Consider the following 24,821-nt stretch of genomic DNA (forward strand, 5'->3'; position numbering starts at 1 on the left):
AGTCTATTTTCTACTATTGTATTGGATGAATGCAAATGATGTCACAGTTGTGATGCTGGTTTTAAGCTCCTTTTTCTTGGTCTAAATGATTTTTAGGCTTTGCCATATATAGATTCAACATCCCAGTAAAACATTACCGAAAGTGCTATCTCATTGAGACACTATTTAGCCTATATAATGTCCTTGATCTCATTCAGGGCTTAACTTAATTTCCTTTTTTTATAGCCAACCCTTGTTGCTGACTCTTGGCCAGTGCAAGGGCTTGCAAGAATTGATTTCAAATATAACATCACAGATCAGGGCCTATAAAGATGATATGAAAGGGATATGTAACCAAAAATTTGTGGTTTGGCAACTGATATGTAGCTTCTATACTGAATTTGTTTTATTTAAGATAAGTTGCACTGTTACAAATGAAACTCCCAAATACTTTTATAACTTTTCTAGCCATAAAATTTAATCAGCTCACCCTTGAAATGTAGTTTTATGTGAAAATACTAAGTGTGCATAAATTATGTTAATGAGCTGTAGGCAGGCCATTGCTGATGCCTGGTGCCTGATTTACTTACCATTGCTACCATAACCTAGCCTCTACCAGGCTCCGCCGGATGGCTGGAAAAATAGTAGAAATTGGCCGTAATAGAGTGAATAGTGTGCCAAGGGAGTTAGCTACGGAGGGAGTACATTCTGCCATCGACGGAGCCTGTCGGGACTCGCTGTCTATAAAGGGTATCAAATTAATCCCCCGATTATCTGTACAAAGGAACTAACTCAACGCTGAAGATCATTTAGGTCGTAAATCGCTCAGCGCGCAGTGTGGCGCGGCCGGGCCTGTGTGTAGGCAAGCCAGCTGTGTGTGGGACAAAGGTCACACGCGGGTGGCAGCAGAACGCACCAAAAATTATATTCTGTATCAAGATGCTTGCATTCTCGGTATTTCCTCGCTAAAATATAATAGAAACATTTTCATTTGTTGAAGAAATGGTCTTAAGTCGATTTTTTCTGCAACGAAATGTAATATGTTTATTGTTTACGAGATATTTACGTTACTGTGCGGTTAATCTGCAGCGAACAAGCGGGGAAATACGGTAGACATTATTTCCTTGTTGAATTCAGCCAAACTGCGCATTTTAGAGGTTTATGGTGGCAACAAACGGTTCGGGCTGGTTGAGGCAGGACGGTGTGGCCTGAAAACAAAATGTTTTACCGGCCGATGCCTCCGTCAGAAGTCTGACGAATACAGAAATCTCCACGACGGCATCGGGCCGAGCCGGGCCGCCGGGCCCTGCCGCAAACTCGTAGCCAAATATTCCCGGGTTCATTATACCCACGCGGCGCACACGCGTACGATCGACTACCATCGCAGTACAAAAACTGTCACAGATAACTACATCAGAGGACAAAAAATATCGCTTAAACTACGATGTAGGGCACTGGTCTGGACCGTTATGACTTCAAACTTTCGTGATCTCTGACACTTCCTGTCCACATGTTCGCTGGTGGGCTGCTCCTGTCCGGGCCGTCACGGGCGAGTCGGAAAGCAATAAAAGGATTATTTAGCTACTTCGCACCTATTAGATAGCGATTAGTGGACATCAAACGAGATAGCGAGTCCCGACAGGCTCCGTCGATGGCAGAATGTACTCCCTCCGTAGCTAACTCCCTTGGCACACTATTCACTCTATTACGGCCAATTTCTACTATTTTTCCAGCCATCCGGCGGAGCCTGGTAGAGGCTAACCATAACCCAACAGTACAGGTCAGTTGACTTGTTGACTTGACCTAACTTTGCCAATGTAGAATTAAACTTAGCAATATCCAATACTTCTCCTTGATTTACAATCACCCTTTAAAGCTGCTGACACTTTGTGCAGTGCTCATTGGGTGTCCAAAAAATGCAAAAATTTAAACATGATAATACAATTGTTGGACTGACGCTCGGTTATAATGACATGTTGTCAATGACTGTTTGTGGTTGCTCTTTGGTAGCAGGTTAGTTTTATTTCCAAGTATGGAACAAAATTCCAGCTGTAAAACCTTTGATAATCTAGCAGATATAAATTTCGAATAATAGGCAGGTGTAAAAAATTTAAACTGTGCACAAAAATTGAAAAATATGGGGATTCTAAAAATGTACATAAATTATGTTAATGAGGTTAAGGCAGTCTGTTTTATCATTGCTAACCTATGTGTTGACAGCCACTCCAAGGAGTAGGGCGGATCTACATAGTGTCATTTCAGTTCTGTTGCAGCCGGGCTTTTCTAGCCCTCCTCTTGACCTCAGCGGCTGCTATCCTCTCAGTTTCAAAAGTTGTGACGCTGTTGTAGCTCAGCTGACGCCAGGTGCTGCGATCGTTGCAGAGAGCTTCAAAGTTTGTGGGGTCAATGTGACCTATAAGTACACATCAGCTGGCTTGATCTAACTTTGTCAATGTAGAAGTAACCTTAGCAATACCCCATATCTTGTTTAGCCTGGGTGCTCTCCTATTTCTTTAGGGGCTCCTACACTCACTGACCTAGAAAGATAGGATGAGATCCAGGCTATATCTTCATGTCTTCCCTTCAATTTGTAATCACCCTTCAAAGCTGGTGACACTATTGCCAGTGCTTCTTGGGTGTCCAAAAATCTGTATAATATGGAATAAAGATAAACAATCTGGTGGTAGACACTGACCTATATATGACATGTTGTCGTTGAATGTTTGTGGTTTCTTTCATAACAAATCAGTTTAATTTCACAGTGTAGAGCAAAATGCCAACTGTAACATCTTTGATTATTCAGCAGACATAAGTTCTGAATGAAAGATAGATAAATAAATCTAAAGTGTGCAGAAAAATTGACTAATATGTTGATTTTTCAAGCGTGCATAGATTATGTTAATGACGGCTGTAGGGGCTGAAAATTTGTTACGCTTTATTCTAGGATTGGGTAATCTCGATCCGCACAAGTGCATGTGTTACATAACTTAATTTTGTTTCACCCTCTAGCTGCTCTGGTCAGGAGATTATATACACACCATATAATCTTCCTAAGCAGCCTTGAGGGCGTCCAAAAAAACTTATTGTATTCGACAAGATTACAACAACATGATACTTTAACTTTACACATTCACTAGGCTATGAAGTGTAGCTTACACACAATGTTTGTGGTTAGTTTTTGTTGGAAAAGTAGTTTCTGATATTCATTCAATTGCTGTTATAGGTAAACATTGTAGAAAAGGTATTGTGGCACATGTAATTCTTCACCTGACATGAAAGTGGAATAGGTTTTACTCAGTTTTGGATTTTAAAGCAAAGTTTGCAGTAAAGCATAAATTATGTTAATGAGATTATGAGGTCATAGCACATGCAAGGAAAGTATGTCTGGTTATGTCCTGTAATCAACTAGTGTGGTGCTTTAACTTCAATATGCTCGACCAAACACATGACAACTTAAGTTGAGTTAAAGAATACTAAATAATATTTGTAGTATGGATGTAGCCTCTTTTGTTGTATTTGAAATCAATGCAGTCAAATCACAGGGGGGGGGCACTAGTAGTGCCATATACTATCAAACCTGGTAGATAACATTAGATGACCTTCTATTTGATTTATTATCACCTTTTTAAGCTGCTGGCACATTGTGCAGTGCTCATTAGGTGTCCAAAAAAATCGTTTCGTTTTGTTCCGTTCAATTGATTACTATCATACAATTGCTGGTCTAGATCAAGAAGTTGGCATAAGATATTTGTGGTTAATTCATGGTGGGACTATGGTTTACATTTTGTTCCGTTGCTTTTTGAGTAGGTTGTGGAAAGAAGACATTGTAACATTGTCTTTTCCTTTAGCCAACACAAGGTTTGGATAGTTAAAGTTTGCTTAAAGATGGATTTTTAAGCAACCTTTGCAGTAATGCATAAATTATGTTAATGAGCTGAGGTACCCAAATGCAGAAACACACAAGCGATCTCAGTAAATAACAGTTTTTTCGCATGAAAGTTCATCAGTGTTGGTAGAGTACATATCGACATAATTTGAAGTTGTTGGATTAAAGCTTCAAATTATCCCATAAAGTTTTTTATTCACAAGAATGTTTTAGTAAGTGCATATATGTTACTTTCCCTAGTGCCATTTCTGACTGGTTCTCTTTGCTCTGCAACAAACTATCAGTGAGAATAAATCACTTAGTTGTGTTCAAAGGATTTTGTTACGGGTATCAAGTTACTCACCAACCTGTTGAAACTATTCACCAAGACAACACCAACTTCTTTTTATTACCCTTTGTCACCCTCTGGACTGCTGACAACTAAAGCAGCAATTTGCCCATCGGGTGCCCAAAAATCGAATAAAGGATTTTATGTTTGAACAACTGTTTAAAGGTGACAAATTATATATGTTAACATGATTGCTATCAAATGGTTGTGGTTTATAACAGCCTTTAAATCAAGTTTGTAGACTCTTATAGTTCATTTCAAGTAGATACTATGATGTAAAAGACATGTTCTTACACTATAAGTATTTTCTTTGCCTGCATTCTTTGAAAGTGCAACTTTAGAATGGGTTTAAAACAGATTTTGTAGGTGTGCATAGATTATGTTAATGAGGTTTAGGCATGAAGCATTATGACTGGTCCAGCCTGCACGGCTGTCTTCCATAAATTTTAATATTCTTCTTTACCAACACAACATTTTAATAGCTTGAAACCGTGTATAACTTGGATTTTTAGGTGGAGTTTGCAGTTTTCATAAACAATGTTGATATCAGCTATTGGCTTTACATTGTTCAAGGATAGGGTTGCAGGTGTATTGTATTGGACATGGTCACACCTCACACTCATAACACCACACTATGTTTGTTTTCCTTGTTTTCCACTTTTCCTTTGGTGTCTGATGACAGAATAATTCATATGATTGTTATTTTTGTATAATTTTGACCTATTTCTTTATAAATTGTTATTCATTATGATACTTATTATGTTTACAACTCAAAATTCACTTTGTAGTTCCTCTTCTTTTCATTTGTTTCATTAGGATTTATGTTACAATTCCAATTTCTTCTTTCGTTAGTTTTTCTCAGTTTCGATTATATATAATTTTGTAAAAATTCCATTTGTGTAGTTTAGGGGAGGCCCCCGAAAAGCCGTATAGGCTTCTGGCCTCCCCTGCATGTATTCTTTGCTCTATTCATCTTTGTTTTATATTGTACATATGCGAATAAACAATAAACACCACACTATCTTCTTTCGGTCATTATCACCCATAGGCTGCTAACACATTGTGCAGTGCCTGTTAGGTGCCCAAAAATATCTGTTTGTTTCGGTATTAGTTTTGACAAGGACTGGTATAAGACAAATCTTATAAGAATAATACATATCCATCTAAAGTTTTTGGTTATAATCAATGTCAATTATGTTCTATAGAATTGATGTTCTATTTTTAGTTGATAACAATTATTGAAAAACATGTTGTTTCATTTTAATTGTTTTTATTGCCTTCTTTTGTTTTTAGTGTAACACTGAAATGGTTATTTTCATGAATTTTGCAGTTGTTCATGAATTATGTTAATGAGGTTGAGATGGGAAGTGTTTTGATCGCACTGGGCAAAGCTTCATCACTGAAGTGCAGCAAGCCACAAGTTACAGGTTTGCGTAGCCTTTGTTGGATCCGTTGGCATGTGTGGTGGCCGCCATCTTGAATTGTGACGTCACAGGGTCGCCATACCATTTTATTAGGAATATTTTTTTGGGGGTCGCTAGCGTTCTCTCTATTTGCAACAAATTGGCACACAGCTAACACACATTCAACTCAAATAAAAATTCAATACCAATTCGTAGTTATAAAAAGATCCCGTAATCGTTTAACTAACATAGCAAACCTAAAGTATATGTAGCACAAATACTTAACTCTAGTTTGTATCCAATTCAACTCAAAAAAGGATTGTTTAAACCAAGGAGGTTATATAGTTTATATAACCTCCTTGTTTGAACTCTGTACTAAAGTGGATGTGCTTTTGCAGTTTTTATAAGTTCTGTAATGATATGAACATCATGGAGAAGTTGTTGGGTGAAAAGACTTCTTTGTATTTGTGATTGTCACCCCTATATAGGCTGCTAACACATTGTGCAGTGCCCATTGGGTGTGCAAAAATTGGAAAAATATATCGGGTTTTCATCGGTAAAAGCAATGGATAAAGTGTGACAAATCTTAATTATACAATCCCTACCAATTAAATGTTTGTGGTCTGTGACTAACTTTAATCACATTTTGTAGCGGTAATATTCCGTCTTTAGTAGAATACGGCCATTTGAAAGACATGTTGTTTCACTTTGACTGTTTGCACCGCCTACTTTTGTTTTAAGGACGCTCTAACATGGTCTTTTTCAATGGATTTTGCCATCCTGCATAAATTATGTTAATGAGGTTTTGACTGTTCAGGGCAATGCTTCATCACAAAATGCAGTCAGCCACAAATTTGATCCAACTCAACTCAAACAAGGAATTGTTTACTAACCTAACCTGTTTACTACAAGGGGTTGTATTTGTTAGAGGGCAAGAAGAGGGTTGTTGCACTGACTTCTTTGTATTTATGATTGTCACCCCTGTATAGGCTGCTAACACGTTGTGCAGTGCCTATTGGGTGGCCAAAAAATCAAGAAAAATATACTTGGTTTACATCGGGTTAAGGTGTCCATGTGATAAATCCTTCTCATACGATCTGGGCCAATTGATTGGTTGTGGTCTGTGACTGACTTGTATCACATTTGGTAGAGTAAATATTCTGTTTTTAGTAGATTACGACCATTGGAAAAACATGTTGTTTTAATCAAATTGATTGCAACGACTATTTTTGTTTTAGTAAAACACAAAAATGGCTTTTGTCATGGATTTTGCCATCCTGCATAAATTATGTTAATGAGGTTGAAGTAGGAAGTGTTTTTGATTGTACTGAGCAATACTTCATCACTGAGCTTAGGGTTGGTGGCCTGGGTGAAAAGATCACACTATAGTTTTTGTTTCATTTTATTTATTTGTATAGGGACTCAAGAAAGAATAGTGCATATTGTATACCACTAATGGAGATCTAAATAAAACAAACAAACAAACAAACTGACTTCTTTGTGTTTACCATTGTCACCCCTGTGTGGGCTGCTAACACATTGTGCAGTGCCCACTAGGTGCCAAAAATATTGATAACATGTATCGGTTTTCATAAAGTTTGTCATGTGACAAATCTTACTTATACAATTCCTTCCAATTGCATGTTTGTGGTATGTTAGTGATTTTAATCATATTTCCTAGAATTAATATTCTGTTTCTTCTAAATTATGACAATAGGAAAGACATGTTGTTTTAATTTAAGTGTTTGCACCTACTACTTTCCTTTTGGTAAAACACGAAAATGGCTTTTTTCATGGATTTTGCTATTCTTCATAAATTATGTTAATGAGGTTGAGGCACTGGGCACATCATCATCAGGTGAATGGGCCAAGTTACTTACTCAACTTACTCTTCAACTGTAAAGTTTTGATAGCTTAAACTGTGGAACTGTTATACCTAATGTTGACATTATGAGATAAACGCTTGGAATTGTTGCACTTTTTTTACATTTATAATTGTCACCCTTAGGCTGCTAACACATTGTGTAGTGCCTTTTGGGTGCCCAAAAATATGGTATATTTCACATTTACGGATCAATATTCATTGGCAAAGTCTGCACTTGTACAATCTGTACCAATTGAATGTTTGTGGTAAGTGAATAACTTAAATCATATTCTAGCATTTATATTCTGTTTCTGGTAATAAAGACCATAGTGAAGACATGTTGTTTTAGTTACATTGCTTGCACCACTAACTGTTCTTAAGTGAAACACTAAAATGGCTATTTTCATAGATTTTGCAATTCTTCATAAATTATGTTAATGAGGTTCAGGCAGGAAGCTTTCACTGGGTACATCATCATAAGGTGATTGGACCAAGTTTTATCCAACTCTTCCGCTGACACAAGTTTTAATAGCTTAACTGTGAACATAAAGAGGGTGTTTAGGTGGATGTCCTGTTATACACATGTATGTGTACGTTTACATTATCAGATAAAGGTTCAAATTGTTCAAGGAATCACACTTTTTTTGCATTCATTATTATCACCCTAGGCTGCTGACACATTGTGTAGTGCCTGTTGGGTGCCCAAAAAATCTTAGTACTAGTATACACGGGATAACAACTAATTCGGCAAAGTCAAGGGGTAGACAACTTTCTGTAATACAATATGTACCAATTGAATATTTGTGGTGTGGGGGTGACTTCAATCATATTCTAGAATCAAAACTTTGTTTCTAGTAAATAAAGACCATAAGAAAGACATGTTGGTTCACTTTGACTGTTTTTGATGCCTACTTTTGTTTCTAGTGAAACACTAGAATGTGTTTTTACATGGATTTTCCAATGTTCCATAAATTATGATAATGAGGGAGGCACTATTTCGGGGGAGCTAAGGTGTCATGGAGTCCAGCATTGTTGGCTTTTGGAGCGACCAAAGCTTAGATAAGGTTGGACTCCAGACTAGAGCAAACCAACAAAAGATGCTATACTCTTTGATTTTTATCACCCCTTTGTAAGCTACTAAGCTTTGGGGTTTCAAAAATTTTAAATAAACTTTCTGGATAATGCAAGACTTTTGTGGTAGTTCCTAATAATATATATGATAGCCGCATTAAATGATCCTGGCCTGTTTATCATTCCAAAGTACTTGTTCAGTATTGTTTTACACTCTAATAAGATATTTATCCTGAAAAAACACTCGTTTGAACACCCTCACTTGTTTATTGGCTATATTTGTTGACCGTTAAACACTATGCTGTGTATATAAGCGGCCAACTAACTATGGCATAAATTATGTTAATGATGTTGAGGCAGTAGGCATTTTGGCAAGGGTTTGACAGTACATTGGGATCTTGTAGCATTAGGACAACCAGGCCATTTTGACTACAATAGTTCTTGGGAAAAGTGAATTTTTGAGCACATCTATTCTGGGTTGATATGATTTGATTTGATGATTTTTAATAGACATGATGACCTTTTCTTGTCTTTTCTTTCTGAGCTGATACTACATACTTACAAGTTGCTGCATCCAAGTAATTATTGGTCATTTTGCAGTTCATGTATTTGATTGTTTTACTGTTTAGCACCCTTTAAGCTGCTGATACATTGTGACAGTAATAACATCAAATGAACAATACTACTAGTCTTATGATAGAGATAGCAACTATATATATGTATGGCCATTTTTTGTTGTCTCTCAGATTCAGCTTACCCATTACTAGAACTTCTTCCATGTTACCTAGTATCTCACTGGTACTTTGTAAACAATGTCTCTTCAATTGCTGACATCACAAATCCGTCAAGTCTTGTGTCAATAAGGTTTTGATAAGGTCACATGTCTGGCCTATGCATGTAGGCAGGTAGGCATGTCTGTAACTCTCGCAAGTTAACGTTTGGAAGGGACTGGTCATTGCATATCCTTATGAAGGCTACAGTTGTCTTTTAAAGTTGATCTTTGAGTACCCCCTGTGGTGGATCCATGGAAGAAAGTTTAACATTGTACTATGTCTCTTAAGGTGAAACTTCACTTAAAAATTTTCTTAAAGTGAAACTTAAAAATTTTCTTTGACTTGTAATCACCCCCGCAAGCTGCTTACACATTGTGCAGTGCTCACTCAATGGGGGCCGCAAAAATTCATGGTATTGGTTACCATGGCACCGTTGATTGACAAAGTTGTTAAAATGCAGGGGGCTTTAATGGTATAATACATGGCAATAAATGGTCGTGGTCCTTCTGTTTTTGCAAACTGCTTATACATTGTAATGTCATACTCTAGATATATTGTTACCATCCCAAAACACACTGTGTCATAGTGTTTTTGGTTTCAAGGCCTAAATTTGCCAATAGTGGAACATTAATTTGTGTTTTCTATGGAATTTTCGATTGAGCATAAATTATGTTAATGAGGCTTGGGTGCCAAGGGTTTTGTCCTTTATAAGGGTACTCTCACTAGTTTTAGGTGGTCCTCACATTCTTATTCAATTAGGATTTTTCCATGATCAATATTAACTGAAGGAGACCATATTCATGACTTTCTTTTTATCCAACACACTTACCAAGAAGAGTACGGGTGGCCTGGTGTGCTTGGCCAAAACTAGAGCTGTAGCGAAGCCACATTGCTACCATTAGCCAAGGAGGTTTTCTTTCTTTACTAAAATCGCCCCGCAAGCTGCTAACACATTGTGCAGTGCTCGCTAAGTGGGGACCTCAAAAATTGTTTCTAAAATTGATGACATTGAACATAAGATAAAAAGTCTAATACTATAAAGTAATACTTAATGGCTATGGTCTTCCTGTCATTGTAAACTGTTTAAACATTTATTATATCATGCTATAGATACATTGAAACCCTATCAAAACACACCTTATAATGCCTTTATTGGTTTCATTGCCTTACGTTTCCCATGATTAAACATTATTTTGTGTTCTTGGACCAGTTTTTCAATTGTGCATAGATTATGTTAATGAGGCAGAGACAGCAGTTCACAGAAGGCCTCCTTACCATATATAGGCAAGCTTTTGTTCTACAGGTTTCAGTCAAATCGATGCTGCAAATATGCTTTTCCATTGCATGTATAATGCAGTGAAAAACTCTTTCCCTGCCATTGCAATCAAGTCCTCCTCCCCCATCAAGTCAACCTGTGTTGGTTTGTGTGTGTTTCCCTTATATTATATATTATCACCCTATGCAAGCTGCTGGCACATTGTGCAGTGCTTACGGGTGCCAAAAAAAATTCACGTTATCGTGACTTGCGAAGGTTATTGGTGCATACACTCATCCATTGGCGTTAGATGACATAATTATTTGTGGTTTGGACTTATTACGTGAAGCATCTAATGAGTGACTGTATGATGATTTGTTTATGATAATCGCAGAAAAGACAGTCAGCTAAAGATTGATTGCTCTGATTGTCTTACCGTGAAGCAGATAAGCATAGATATGATTTTTGACTTGGATTTCGCTCTACTGCATAAATTATGTTAATGAGGGGACAAGCCCGTCCTCGCACAGCTTGCACCATGCCTACTAGGGTTGTGGTATCATAAGCAATTTATCATAATTCCTCTTTTGAAATTTATTATCACCCCACACACCTACTTAAAGAATGCTGGGGTGCCCAAAAATAGTTAAGTAAGTAAGTAAGTAATTAATGATGGCTGCCAGTGCAAATATATGGGATACATATGACTTGAATGTTTGTGGTTCTGTTGTGCCTTAAAACCTTCTTGTGGCCCCGTGACTAGAGCGTTTGATACATTCATGTAACCAAAAATATACTTTGTAATATCTACTTTGCTGTATGTGTCTAAATACCAGTCAGGGAAGCATTAAAATGGGATTTTTCATGGGTTTTCATCGTGTACATAAATTATGTTGATGAGGTTTTCATACCATAGTATGAAAATACCTTTGTCAGATTATTGCTTTAATTTTTGTAGGACATGCCACATTTAAAACTGTCAAACATTTCAAATTTTTTAATTATTTATGATCACTCCATTTTGCTGCTGACACTTGTGCCAGTGCAGGGTTCCGCAAAAAATTGCATAAATTTCATTGTACAATCTAAATTGCCTTGCCCACACAAACATTGAGGTATATGACCAAAATTCTTCTGGTTTATAATAGCTATAATGTATCTTTTAGCTAATTTATATCATTTTAGAAGAATTCTTACTTGAATAATAAATCCCCCAAACATATTTATCACACTAGTTTCTATAGATTACAAATAACCTTTCTCTTAAAAGGACTTCTATAGGAAAACAGCAAGTGTGCATAAATTATGTTAATGAGGTAAAGGCTTTGCTTTCCTTATTTACACCCCTTCAGCTGCTGGCACACTTGGTGCAGTGCTTACAAGGGTCTCCAAAAATCAATGAGAGTAACAAAGAATGAATATGAAATATTTCTAAATCTATATGTGAAATCAAGTGTTTGTGGCTTTAATGTGGTTGAAAACTGTTACCAAATGTTACATTCATGTTGTGCTCAATCGTATTATGCAGGAAGATACTATTTAACACTAAGGCTGGTTAGAATGCCAGCATTTGTGAAGGGTTGTGGGCTGAAATTGGTTTTCAAGGGAGCTTTAAAACTGTGCATAAATTATGTTAATGAGCAAGTGACCTGGCTTTCTAAAGGGATGTTCTCAAAAGTTACATTGTATCAGATTTTAGATATAGGCTGTATGGCATATTTTCTCTAGTTATCAATGTGTTATCAATCATTTATGCTTTTTATCACCCTAGACAGCTACTTAAAGCTTGTCAGGGTGCCCAAAAATATTACCGTTGTTATAAAGTATACATTCAAGGTGAACAAAAATAGCCTCTCTTTAGTAATATCTTTAAGGCACCTTTTAAGTGCTTGTGGTGACAAAAATGACTTTCAACGGAATATAGCTTCATTCAGAAGGTGGATTTCTTAACAAGTAGATCATTATGACAACATTGATTATCATAATTTTTTCAGGGCTGTGATTTTCTCTCTTAAACAGCTGAAAATCGATTTTCTGCCCTGGTTTTGCAATTAAATAAATCATGTTAATGAGGTTGAAGGTGGTGGTATCAGAGGGTATTGAGGAGACACAACAGTTTCAATACATGCCAGTAATGCATGTAGCCCTATGGGGAAGTGAAGAAAAGAAGGTGTCATTATCTCAGGAATCAAAACATCAGACCACAAAAATTTGCCCAAGATTGAGCCTTTGGCACTCACTTATCCCAAAAGTGGCAAAGCCCCTGTCGAAATGCTACCTACAGTTATAATTGGTGACCTTAAACTAGTTACATATAGATTAGAATGTATATTGTGCCTCGTTTTCTTTGATTATTGTCACCCTTTTAAGCTGCTGACACATTGTGTAGTGCTTGTGGGTGTCAAAAATTGCTAATTAAATATGCGTAAATACAATATCTCAATGCTTTTCGGTTGTGACAGGTACTAATGGATTCAGATATACCAGCTGTTTGTGGTCACGTTCTGATAACAAATTAAATTTAAGCAGATATATTTATTCTAAGTACATTGATCATCCTCAGGAAAAATTCTGACGTTACAGTTTTGCATTTTAGCTACCTTAGTTTGAAAGAGCTGACTTGAAACATGGAATTTTGATGTAAATGATAAAATGTGGATAAATTATGTTAATGAGCTCAGGATAGAAGTAAGAACTGCCAGTACTTGAGTTTACAAGGACCGCTTTCTCAAATTTTTATCACCCCTTTAAGCTGCTAACACATTGTGCAATGCTCTTAAGGTGTTAAGAAATTGCTATATGTCAGGAAGCCAAAGAATGGTAGCCTGGAATCCATCCTATTTAGCTTCCGGCCGCTACCCAAGCTCCGCTGCCTGGCCAGGCAGCGGAGCTTGGGTAGCGGCCGGAAGCTAAATAGGATGGATTCCAGGCTAAAAGAATGGCCCATTTTAACGTAAAATTTTCTAAAACTCCGCACTGTGAAAGGGGAGAAACACACACACTATCCCCCTGCTTAGTTGCTCCGCTCCCTTGCAATTTTTTTCTAGAAAAAACCTCCCTAGGGTGTCAAAAAGTTGAGGTGGGCAGTGTTATGGGATCGGTCTATGAGTACATATGCCACCAAACAGATGACTAACCATGTTTGTTTGTTTGTTTGTTTGTTTTTCTGTAGGATCATGTCGTGATGGGCCCTGCTTCCATCGACCAGTTCATTTCAGGTGAGCAAACTTCTTAAAGAAGACTCTTCTGTCTTGTCCCTCCTTGGGCAAATGTTTTAAGGATATGAATACTGGGCTATTATTTTCTTTATCCCAAAATTTTCCAATCATATATTTTCCTGGCACTAATGAAAAGCATATTGTTTAAATCTGAGCTTTCGTGAAAAATCCTTCAGAAACAACAGGTTCATAGAAATAAACTTTTTGTCACAATACTATCACATAACTTCTATTTCTTTTCCTTTACATAGTTATACAATGTCTTTATACAATATATTCCATCTTAGGAAGTGTCATTTTCTTCCTTATTAGGAAACAACTTCAGTATAAATATTGCATGTCAGGAAACATATTTTTTCCCATATTAGGAAATACGTAATTCAATGTTTTCCATATAAGAAAACATGTTATATTCCTTATTAGGAAACAACATTCAAATTAGTACTTTGAATGTCAGGAAACGTCTGTTTCTCCCATATTAGGAAACTGCTACTTGAATGTTTTCCATATACGCTCGTTCTCATTTAAATGTACACATTTTGTAATCTCCGTTACCGATTGAAATAAGACGTTCCTGGCATTGGAATATGCCACATATAAGATGTCAAACTGTAGTTTTTATGACGACTTTTCTAGCTTTAAAAAACGGCGTTGCGTACCTTTTATGGGGCATATCTTTAATGTCAGGAAGGTCTTACTTTTAACGGTAACGGACATTGCAAAATGTGTACATTTAGATGAGAACGAGCTTATAAGGAATCATGGTTTATTCCTTATTAGGACAAAACTTCACTGACTGGTTCACTACGCATGTGCAGAGGGTGGTGCAGGGTGACTACCCCATCATACAGGAGAGAATATACAAGTGAGTAGCCTGTTGTCAAGCTGTACACCCCTTCACCAGAATGAACTGATCCAGATGATTTTCTGACCTTCTCCAGACCATGGTTGGGAGTTAGTCGTGAGCAAGGTCATCTGTGGTTGGGAATTGGGCGTCGAGGTTGCCTACTAGATTTTAAAAGTGGCCTGCACAGCCGACTATAAATTTGGAAAAGTCAAAGTCAGGAAAGTCATATTCTTCTTGAATGCGATCAGAGCGAACTGGAGGTAGAATAGGATGGATTCCAGGCTACTCCAAACCCATTGCTGACATTGTTTGGGGAGTGGTCAGGAGCAAACCTGTTGGAAAGTCATGAATGTGTGACTGGGTCTTGAATTTTTGTCCTAACATATAACTGTTAAATGTAGAAATATGTGGCCTTGAGAATTGGAAAGTTTCAAATCTTTGTTGTATGATAACAATAACTCCAAACAAGATCCCTAGTACAAAAATATTTTTATATTGTCACAGAAACTGAGTCAGCTATTTATTGGGCCCATATGCTTAAAAGACCATTTATGAATCTATCCAGTTGCTTTAGTACTGTACATACATTTAAGTTAGTGTTGTTTTATTTTGAGCCAAAGGGAAAATGGAACGCTCGCAGTGGTTTCAAGTTCGCGGCAGTGTTATAGTCACATACCGTGAACATTTCTGCATTTATAGTAACTGTTCTCTTGCTCGTATCTTACTACCTGTATGTCTAACCTTCATCGGTGTGTCTTTAAATTGCACGGCATTCTCAGGTACCTACGGGATCCAGACTGTATCGCCGTCACCAATAACGTCACCGTAACCGTGGGAACCTCGTTCTGCCCAGAACTCAGCACAGTCAACCCTCCCCACTACTTCTTCACCTACAGCATAAGGTGGGAAGTTAAGAAAGGGCTCAAAGTAGCCGTTTGGCACCCAATTCCTTGTTGTTTACAGAATTAGACAGCAGGGAGAAAGATCATAGTAATTTTTAAAGAGAGTTATATATCAGTATATGTCAGTGTGGTTATGTAGAGTTTTGAAAAATGGTTGTTCCAGATTTTCCATAACTCCAGACTTTATCTGTTCACAGGATGTCCATGGACAAGAGTGTTTCACCAGAAGGTAAGGCAGACTTTTGCTTCTTGTGTTGTTTAGTTTAATTTGTGTTCTGTTGTTTGCAACCGGATACCAGTGTTTCTGTAGACTAAGCCACCTCATGGCAGGAGGTGTCACTTTTCTCAAACACGGACCTCCGACTTCATGTCCCATCCGAGGCACGTCCCTAACTGAAGCTAGGTACTCATTTACACCTGAGTCAAGTGAGGAATAGGTGTGAAGTGCCTTTCCCAAGGGCACATCATTGGGACTTTGGGTTCTTAATCAACAAGACTAACCACATTGAAGGCCACTGTGCCACCATGCATTTAAGTTTTGACTCACTATCACTTTTCATCAAATTCAAAATTATTCCACTAAACTCTGTTCACAATGAGTAAAAAATTGCAATGATCAAATCTAGTAGCTGGTTAATGATCTGTCCTTCCCTGCCCCTGTGATGATTAATGAACAGTCCCCCTCTACACCCCTATTCCTAATGTGATTACTGACCAGTCCCTGTCCACCACCCTTGGGAGTATTACTGACAGTCCCCACACCCCTGTGATAATTACTGACCCCTATCTATCCCCCCACCTACCATAATTACTGATCAGTCCCTGTCCCCCCACCCCACCCCTGCTATGATTACTGACCAGTCCCTGTTCCCCAGAGTCGTGCCAGCTGGACAGAAGGTACTGGCTCATCACCAACGCCGACGGCTGGGTCGATCAGGTCGAGGGGCCGGGGGTCGTAGGTAGCATCCTTTTTTTTTTTTTTTCTTTGTTTTGTTTATCTGTTTGTGTGAAATGCACATGTAGATTATTCTAGAGGAACATATCTATGAATCAGCACTGATACTTGTGGAGTATTGGTTTGTTTGTTAGTTTGTAAGTTAGTTTTTTTGTTTGTTAAGGTTTATCATCATCAGTCCCTGAAAATCTGAAAAGTTTCGAGACATACCTGAATCAAGAAACCATTGGTTCAGTTCGTCAGTTCATTGATATACATTGTGCTGGAACAATGTACATTTGTATAATTACAAATATGACAAAAGCATGTTGAAAATACCAGTGTCCTGATGCATTTCAGTCCACACCATTTTAATTTCTTGGTTAACGGAATTTTTAGAAAAATGCTAGATTGGAAAATCAACATGAAAACAGAATCTCAGAGGAAAGTTTGTACTTTGGTGCACACAATTTCAGGGAGTGAACAGGGTCAGGTGCAAGTTTTCATGATTTCTTTTTGGCTAAAATGTAACAAAAAAATTCCGTTAACCAAGAAATTAAATTGGTATGGCCTAAACTATGATTGTTGGATGGGTTCAGCTAAAATCTAAAAAAAGAAAGAGAATAATTCAATTCCTACCTACCAAACCTATTTTTTTCAGAACCTTAATCAGAAACACAACATCAATTTTCCTACGCCTCAGTAGCACAACCTTACATTCCAATCATCAATATTCAAAGCCAAAAATTAGCAAAGCTGAAAACAAAACAGTTCTGGCATTTTTCCAGCTCAACTCTAAACTGTCACTCATCAAAACCCTTAGTGAGAGGAAGGAAGGCTTGTTTTTAACAAAGAACGTTTATTGTTATCCATCAAGAATGCCACACATACTTGAGTGGCAAGGTCTCGACCCCTGCATATTTCACAAAGGTAAACAATGGAAGCAGGAACACAGGTGAGATAGCTGTCAGACAGGTGAGTTTGACAACAAAGGAGGAATTTTTCAAGGCCACTGAAGCTTTGTAGGCAATATTGATGAAAACCAATGTTTTCTCCTTATTTTTTGCCATGAATACAATCTAAAAAGGTGTAAACCCTTTTAGAGATAGTTGGTTTATACTGTAATGCTTTCAATTTTCACAATCACATTTTATTTTTGAGGAGACCTCTCAACTGCTGACTTAAAACCACCGTTTTCTCCATTATCACCATAAATTACTCTATTATTAGAATGGGCTAGCGACAACAAAAAAACGGCATATGATAAGACAGTGACGATCTGCCCATTCAACCTCTGCTTGGAGAGCAACCATAAATCACGACAAGCTTAAAAGCATTTATAGTAACACGATGGACAGCAAGTGCTGCCAGGCCAGTGCAATAAAATAACATGTTTCTCAGACAAGTGACAATCCTGAGCTTACATGTTAGAGCCAGATAAAGACTGAGATGTCTTTGACTTACTTGACTTAACTTGACTTATGTCGAGTGCCAGTCTTCCTCTGCCACTCGAACCAGTCTGCCAGGCCAGAAACGTCTGTCTTCCATTGCCCTCTCCAGAGACTCAGAGGGTAGGCCTGTGTCCTTCTGTAGTACAGTAGAATCCGCTTAACTGCACCACCCATTTGTCAGCGTTTTTGGTGCAATTATCCGGCTGGTGCAATTATGCGAAATGCCCAGCTGGACCGCACCACCATGGGCGAGGGGGTGTATTGTTAGTCAGAAACACTAGCATAAAGAAAACAGACGAAATTATTCAGTTATTAACTTTATTTATTGACCCTTTGCTGAAAATAAAGAAATGACTACGAACCTGTTTTGATTTTGCATTCTTTCATTTTTCCATGCGATCTACCGCATTACAACACACGTAATGTTACAGGGGAGGCATTCTGAAACATCGTCATACCGAGTCATGGGATAACAGTTTCTGTGTTACATTACGTAGAGTGCAGTTGTCGATTTACGTAAATCATGTACCGTCATGAAACTAGGAATTGAAACTAAAACTTGGTTACTGATTACGGATGACCCGCCCGGGACCTCCCATACGATTCCTATCAACACAACTGTCAATGGAGACCGCCTTCTTTTGTTACTCAAAACAGTTTTAAACATATTGGCGGTATTGCGCCTTTACACCGGCGGGTATAGGCTCATTTGTACCGCGTTTGTCAATTTTAGCGCACCTTTTCAGTTAACTTGTCGAGGATTTTTGAAAGAAATTGGTGCAGTTATCCGGCATTGGTGACCATGCGCGGTGCAGATATGCGAAGTCACTAACAATGCAGTGAATGGGAACCGGTTTTGGATATTGGGATTCGGTGCAATTAAACGGAAGGTGCGTTTATCCGAGGTGCAATTAAGTGGCTTCGTCTGTACATCCATGTAGGTGAGAGGCTGCCTTCCTGGCTTTCTCTTCCCGTGCAGGGGTACCCAGAGCACCAGACTTTGAGCTACTGCAAATCTTGAAACATTTGCAATTGCAGTAGTTTCATTTTCGTGGTGACCTCTCCCAGTCTCTATTTAATCTCCTTGCCTCTTCACAGCAAATTATGAGGCCACCAATATACATTTCCATTGTATCACTACTATACTACATAATTGTTTTCATTGCGAACTTACAACACAGCAAAAATATCCTTTCCCCTCTTACCACGAAATTAAATGGTTAAATCCCTTCGAAAAGGTGTATTAAGAATTAACATTACTTTATTCACACTAGTTCGTGGTGGATAGTGCTTCCTGGTTGTTTGGTTTTTCTTCTAATTGTTTACTTATTTATTTGTTTATTTGTTTATGCAGGTGAGTTTCCGATCCTCAGACCGGGCACAACGTACGAGTGGACGAGCTGCACCACCTTCAACACCCCCACGGGCACCATGAGGGGATACTTCACCATGCACTACCTAAAAACAGGTGGGACGGTCCAAACTCATGTTCATGTAGATGCTGTGGCATGTACCATTTGGATGATATAGGGGTGGTAATGGTTGATAACACAGTTACCGTGTCATGAGGGGCTACTTCACCATGCACTACCTAAAAACTGGTGGGACGATCCAAACTCACATTCATGTAGATGCTGTGGCATGTACCATTTGGATAATATAGGGGTGGTAATGGTTTTTAACAGTTACTGTGCCATGAGCATGCACTACCTCAAAACAGGTGGGACGATCCAAACTTACATTCATGTAGATGCTGTGGCATGTACCATTTGGATAATATAGGGGTGGTACTGGTTTTTAACAGTTACTGTGCCATGAGCATGCACTACCTCAAAACAGGTGGGACAATCCAAACTCACATTCATGTAGATTCTGTTGCATGTACCATTTGGAAATTATAGGGGTGGTTTGGCTGTTAGCACAGTCGCAACAGCATGAGGTAGTCTTACAATGATGACAAAGTTTAAGTTATAATAAAGTTGCTTGAGTAACTGCTATTTGCCATATTAGTCATCAGAGTTAGTGTAAAACTCCAGTCAGAAGCTCTGAGGAAGGTGTCTGATTGACATCGAAACGTGAGCCGGAATAGACATTACTGGTTGTGTAAAAGAAAACTCCAATATCCTATAGATGTTCTAGCGAAAATATTGAGCCAGAGGTTACTACGTACAGATGATGGTACCCAGGCTATAGATCTACCAACCTGAAGAAATTATTTTCGGAAATTGTTTCTAACTGTTAAACATTTCCCCATGTGAACCCCCCAGGCCAGCCCCTGAAGGTGGAGTGTCCAGAGTACCACATGCGCGCCCTCCCAACCTGCTCAGCTGGGGACAGGAGGGTGAGTTCACTTCCCTTAGGCCACACCAATTTAATTTCTTGGTTAACAGATTTTTATTTTCCAAAAAAAGGAAAATATATATATATATATATATATATATATATATATATAAAATTGTAAAAAAAAAAAATCATGAAAATAGAAGGCTAGCCCAGCCTCCTGGTTTCATAAAAAATTTTTTGCTTAAATTTTTTGTTTTTTTGGAAAATAAAAATCTGTTAACCAAGAAATTAAATTAGTGTGGCCTTACAGTGTAGTCCAATAGAATACATACAAGGAGATGTAACAGTCAGAAAAACAACATATATATATATGTATATCTGTCTGTATATCTGTATCGCATGGTGAACTGCCTGTACATGCTAGTTTTGTACATAAACCAGTGAGAACTATCATTATATTTGTAGGTGGCTTCAACTCCAGTGGAAGTAAGATGCATCTAGCAAAGTTCTTTGCAAGATATTTCAATTGTGGAAGGACGGTAGTTTGTTGTGGTAGACAGAAGTGTACATATTTTAAAAACTATACTTACTGGTATTGTGATACAGAAAAATCTAGTGGTTGTAGGAAAATGCAGAAGTAAGGCTGCAGAAATAAGAATGTCACACAAATTGTTGACAAAAAACACCAACCATCCTCAGTACTCACTGACTCCAAAAAACACTGAATGTTTGCACCACCCACCCCCAATACTTACTGACTCATCCCTCACCTCTCCCTCCTCCCCCCGTAGCGCATCTGCTCGATCCCCAGTCCTGAGGAAGAGGAGGTGATGCGGGAAGCCACGGTAACGGCCGCCCAGCTCCGGATCAACGGCGCCGTCTGGCACAACGTGGTGGGTGACGATACTTCTAGATCTCCTTTGATTTACGGTAGTCAGATGTAGGGTCGTGTGGCGTAATGGCAGGGTGTTTGGCCCAGAGGTCCTGGGTTCGAATCCTGTCATGTCACTGATCTTGTGCCCTTGGGAAAGCCACTTAACCCAACGTTCCTCACTCCATCCAGGTGTAAAAAAAGAAATGGGTACCCGACTTCAGATGGGGAGGTAAAGGGCGGTGGAAGGAGAGGGTTGGGCTCTGCCTTTCAATATCGTGCCCTAGACACAGCGGATAACAACCCACTGCCCCTATAGCCTCATAAAGGCAATTTTCTTCTCTTTACTATAGTTAGGAGGTCTTTGTATGGACAGATGTTTCTTTGACACTCATCATCATCATCATGGCGGCCGGGCTGCCCGGACTAAGTCAGCCCTCTTCCTCCAGTCGCTACGGTCCGCCATTAAGTGCTCTAGATCTTCGGCCCTCACCCCTACGTCCCCAGCAAGTTGGTCAATGTAGGTCCGTCGGGGTCGCCCGACACTGGGGTGTCCATGAGTTGGTGTCCAGAGTAGGAGTTCACTTACAAGCTCATCTTTGTTTCTATAGCACTATGCCCTTCAAACCTAGCCCTTCTCTCTTGTATGGTTGTTGATACGTCCGTATATAGTTTCATCGGGTTGGTAAGTCACTGAATAAAAGGAATCTTTTTACACAACCAAGAGATTTATTCAACCGACGTTTCGGTGACTATGTGAACCAGTCAGAATTGCCTTGAAGAAGGTGACAGATGGTCACCGAAACGTTGGTTGAATAAATCTCTTGGTTGTGGAAAAAGAGCCCTTTTATTCAGTTGTTGATACAGTTTGTAAAATGCCATACAGTTCTACTTTAGTCGTATTTTATCACCGGTCTGACGTGTTGGTGTGTTAATCCGTGACAGGTGGACTCCGACGAGGAACTACCCAGCGAAGAGCGACAGAACCCGGACTCCTGACTAGCGTGCCTCGTGCAGACGTCACCCGCGGTATGGGCGTACGGCGACTGGCACAAAACATAGCAAATAAGAGCAACGTCATCTCTCATTACGCCGCAACATACCCTTAGGCCGCCACATGTAAAAATACATACTTAGGCCACACCAATTTAATTTCTTGGTTAACGGATTTTTATTTAAAAAAAAAAAAATTTAGCAAAAAAAAGATCATTATTTTTTTTCCTAAAAAATTTTTTGGGGGAAAATGAAAATCTGTTAACCAAGAAATTAAATTGGTGTGGCCTTAGTCTTCATGGTGAGGGCCTACGGCGAGTGGCACAAAACATAGCAAATACAAATGTACGAGTGTTAGAAGTCCACTGTCATAACTCCACAAGGTATCCTTAGATAGCCAGATTAACCTTCTCCCTGCTGCCTAACTCTGCAACCAACAGGGAATTGACCCTGGTTGTGATAGAAGAACTTTGCTCCTAGAAGTTACTGACAGAAAACTAAATCAAAGTAGAACTACATGTATAACCAAATTTACCTACCAAACTTTCATTGCAATATTTGTGACTCTTATACAATATTGTAATGAAGAAACAACAGCATTGTGTTAAACGGTGTCTTCATCTAAAAGTTGCTTTGTGGACTACCCCATTCATTCAAAGCATCTTCAGATAAGAAATCAGATTGTCAACTTCCTATTACCAACATATCCTAGAAGACGTGTATCAAATGATGATAGACACTGCATTAAGTCATGCATGTTTGTGAAATGAATAAATCAATAATCTGAACTAGTCTATCCTCAAAATAGGCAAACAGTATGAAAATTAGTAAAAATAACACAGAGACATTTGCATGAAACATTGTATATCAGCATGAGGCTGTATTTATTTCATAGCATCTTGTGCAAAACATACCTGAAGAAAACCACTAGTTAAGAGATCTTTTAATATCCTTATAGGTTTGCTGAAAAGACATCTGGTATCAAAAGAACACTGCTCTATTCAAGGGAGCTCCAAGATGAGAAATAGAAATAATTTCTAGACAAACAGAAGTGTTCACATACCGTATTTTCTCGATTAAAGTACGCACCCCAATTAAAGTACGCACCTCTGATTTGGGGCTAGTTCTAGACAAATTTGCAGAACTGAAACGTAAAGTCAAAAACCCCAAATAAAGTACGCACCCCTTCTCCACTGATCTTGAACAAATTTTGAACAGGATAAATTCAAATTTATGATGTTCCTTCTATTATCTCCAGATCATTTTTCTTATATCAAGGACCTGATTCTCTTGCTTTCTCCGCCAGCATTGTCTCTGCAAACTTGAGGATTGCCTACGACAAGTTACAAACTTCCCAAATTGACAGGTATTGAGCCATGCATTGTTGCATCGCAGCTGGGTTCCTGGTTTGATTAAGCAAGGGTTTGAGGTCCTTTTCCAATTTGTCCTGGCAATAAATAACCTCAAATAAAGTATGCACCCTGACTTAAGCAATGATCTGTGGTGCCTTTTGAATTTTGAAATGTTTAAAAAGTGCGTACTTTATTCGAGTCAATACGGTACCTTCATGACAATATGTCGGCGAGTTTATTATATTTTTTATGTTGAGGAATTTTAAGTTACTCCTAGATACTATGATATCCTCCGGACTCCTGAATCAGTTTTGACTATTACTTTTTCAGCTCCTTAATTACAAAGACGTATTTCATTTCTTGAAAGGAAAAAAGCTAGTCACATAATGCTGTCATATAATGTCATCTTATGAGACAGGAATTCATAAAAGACATACAAGAACTTCCTTTTCTTGTCATAAACAAAAATTGTATAAACTAGCTCTGTATATCTGTAATTATCTTTTCATTATGTCGGCAACAAATATACTATACTACTCATAAAAAAATTATGCCTAATTTTATTTACTTGCATTCCTTATTTTTTGTATGCCACTGTATAGAATACTGTCAAAGAAAAACAATTAAAAGCTCTCGAAACATACAAAAGTAGCTAGTAAAGTGTGCTTATTTAGAGGTGGAGATATTTCTTGTTTTATTATCATATTATTTTTGTCACTATGGAAGAATAAAGCATTACTTACTGTAAGTAGAAAAGGGTGTGTGTATCTTTTATTGTGTGTTTATTGTGTGTTAAACGAAATGTTTAGCATATGCTAATGCCCGTTACCCTTTTTCAGTGGACTTTGTTTTTTTAAACATTGATCATTCAAGGTCACGCAGACTATGTTAAACGTGAAGTGAAGGCGTCACCAAACAAACAATTGAATTCGCCTGGCCCTATGACGTAAATAACTAAGAACTGGACTATCGCGAAGAATGAAGTCTCAGTCTCCACCAGGAAGTGGCTAAAAATGCTGTCCTGGCAGTCGTCTGATCTCCATGGTAACGCCCGTCATGGCTGACATTTCGGCGGGAACGTGACGTCATCGCTGACAGGGATAACCCCAGTGATGGACAAGTGCGTCGGACGACAAGTCGGGCATTCTGTCCGCTCCGGTCCTATGCTGTAACAACTGAGGTAAGAATACGAGAGAACTGTTTAAATGTTAGAGAGAGTAACCGGCTTAAAACGTGATATTTCTATTCAATTGCAGTGGTAGCTATGTTTTCTTCTCAACTGACTCAAGCCAAGCCAAGTCAATGCCTTTATAATGTTCTCCAAAGTGCTTCTCTATGGGGGTTTACAATATGTTACGTTGATGAAAGTTAGACATCCAGATAGTAAGATACGCCAAAAATAATTACTTTG

At 38.4% G+C, this 24,821-nt stretch overlaps 1 protein-coding gene across 1 annotated transcript in view; it reads left to right on the forward strand.

Moving 5' to 3' along the window:
* LOC136421643 (F-box only protein 3-like) overlaps positions 1–23,118 on the forward strand; it is a 37,379-nt gene extending 14,261 nt beyond the window's left edge. The window contains exons 7-15 of the mRNA XM_066409110.1: positions 13,732–13,777; positions 14,558–14,642; positions 15,404–15,526; positions 15,724–15,755; positions 16,402–16,485; positions 19,266–19,379; positions 20,179–20,252; positions 20,986–21,087; positions 22,011–23,118. Of these exons, the coding sequence (XP_066265207.1) occupies positions 13,732–13,777; positions 14,558–14,642; positions 15,404–15,526; positions 15,724–15,755; positions 16,402–16,485; positions 19,266–19,379; positions 20,179–20,252; positions 20,986–21,087; positions 22,011–22,064 (714 nt within the window). The 3' untranslated portion in view covers positions 22,065–23,118. The remainder of the gene's footprint in view (positions 1–13,731; positions 13,778–14,557; positions 14,643–15,403; positions 15,527–15,723; positions 15,756–16,401; positions 16,486–19,265; positions 19,380–20,178; positions 20,253–20,985; positions 21,088–22,010) is intronic.
* Positions 23,119–24,821: the final 1,703 nt, after the last annotated feature.

Source organism: Branchiostoma lanceolatum, chromosome 16 (assembly GCF_035083965.1).
Source record: "Branchiostoma lanceolatum isolate klBraLanc5 chromosome 16, klBraLanc5.hap2, whole genome shotgun sequence".
Lineage (NCBI taxonomy): Eukaryota > Metazoa > Chordata > Leptocardii > Amphioxiformes > Branchiostomatidae > Branchiostoma > Branchiostoma lanceolatum.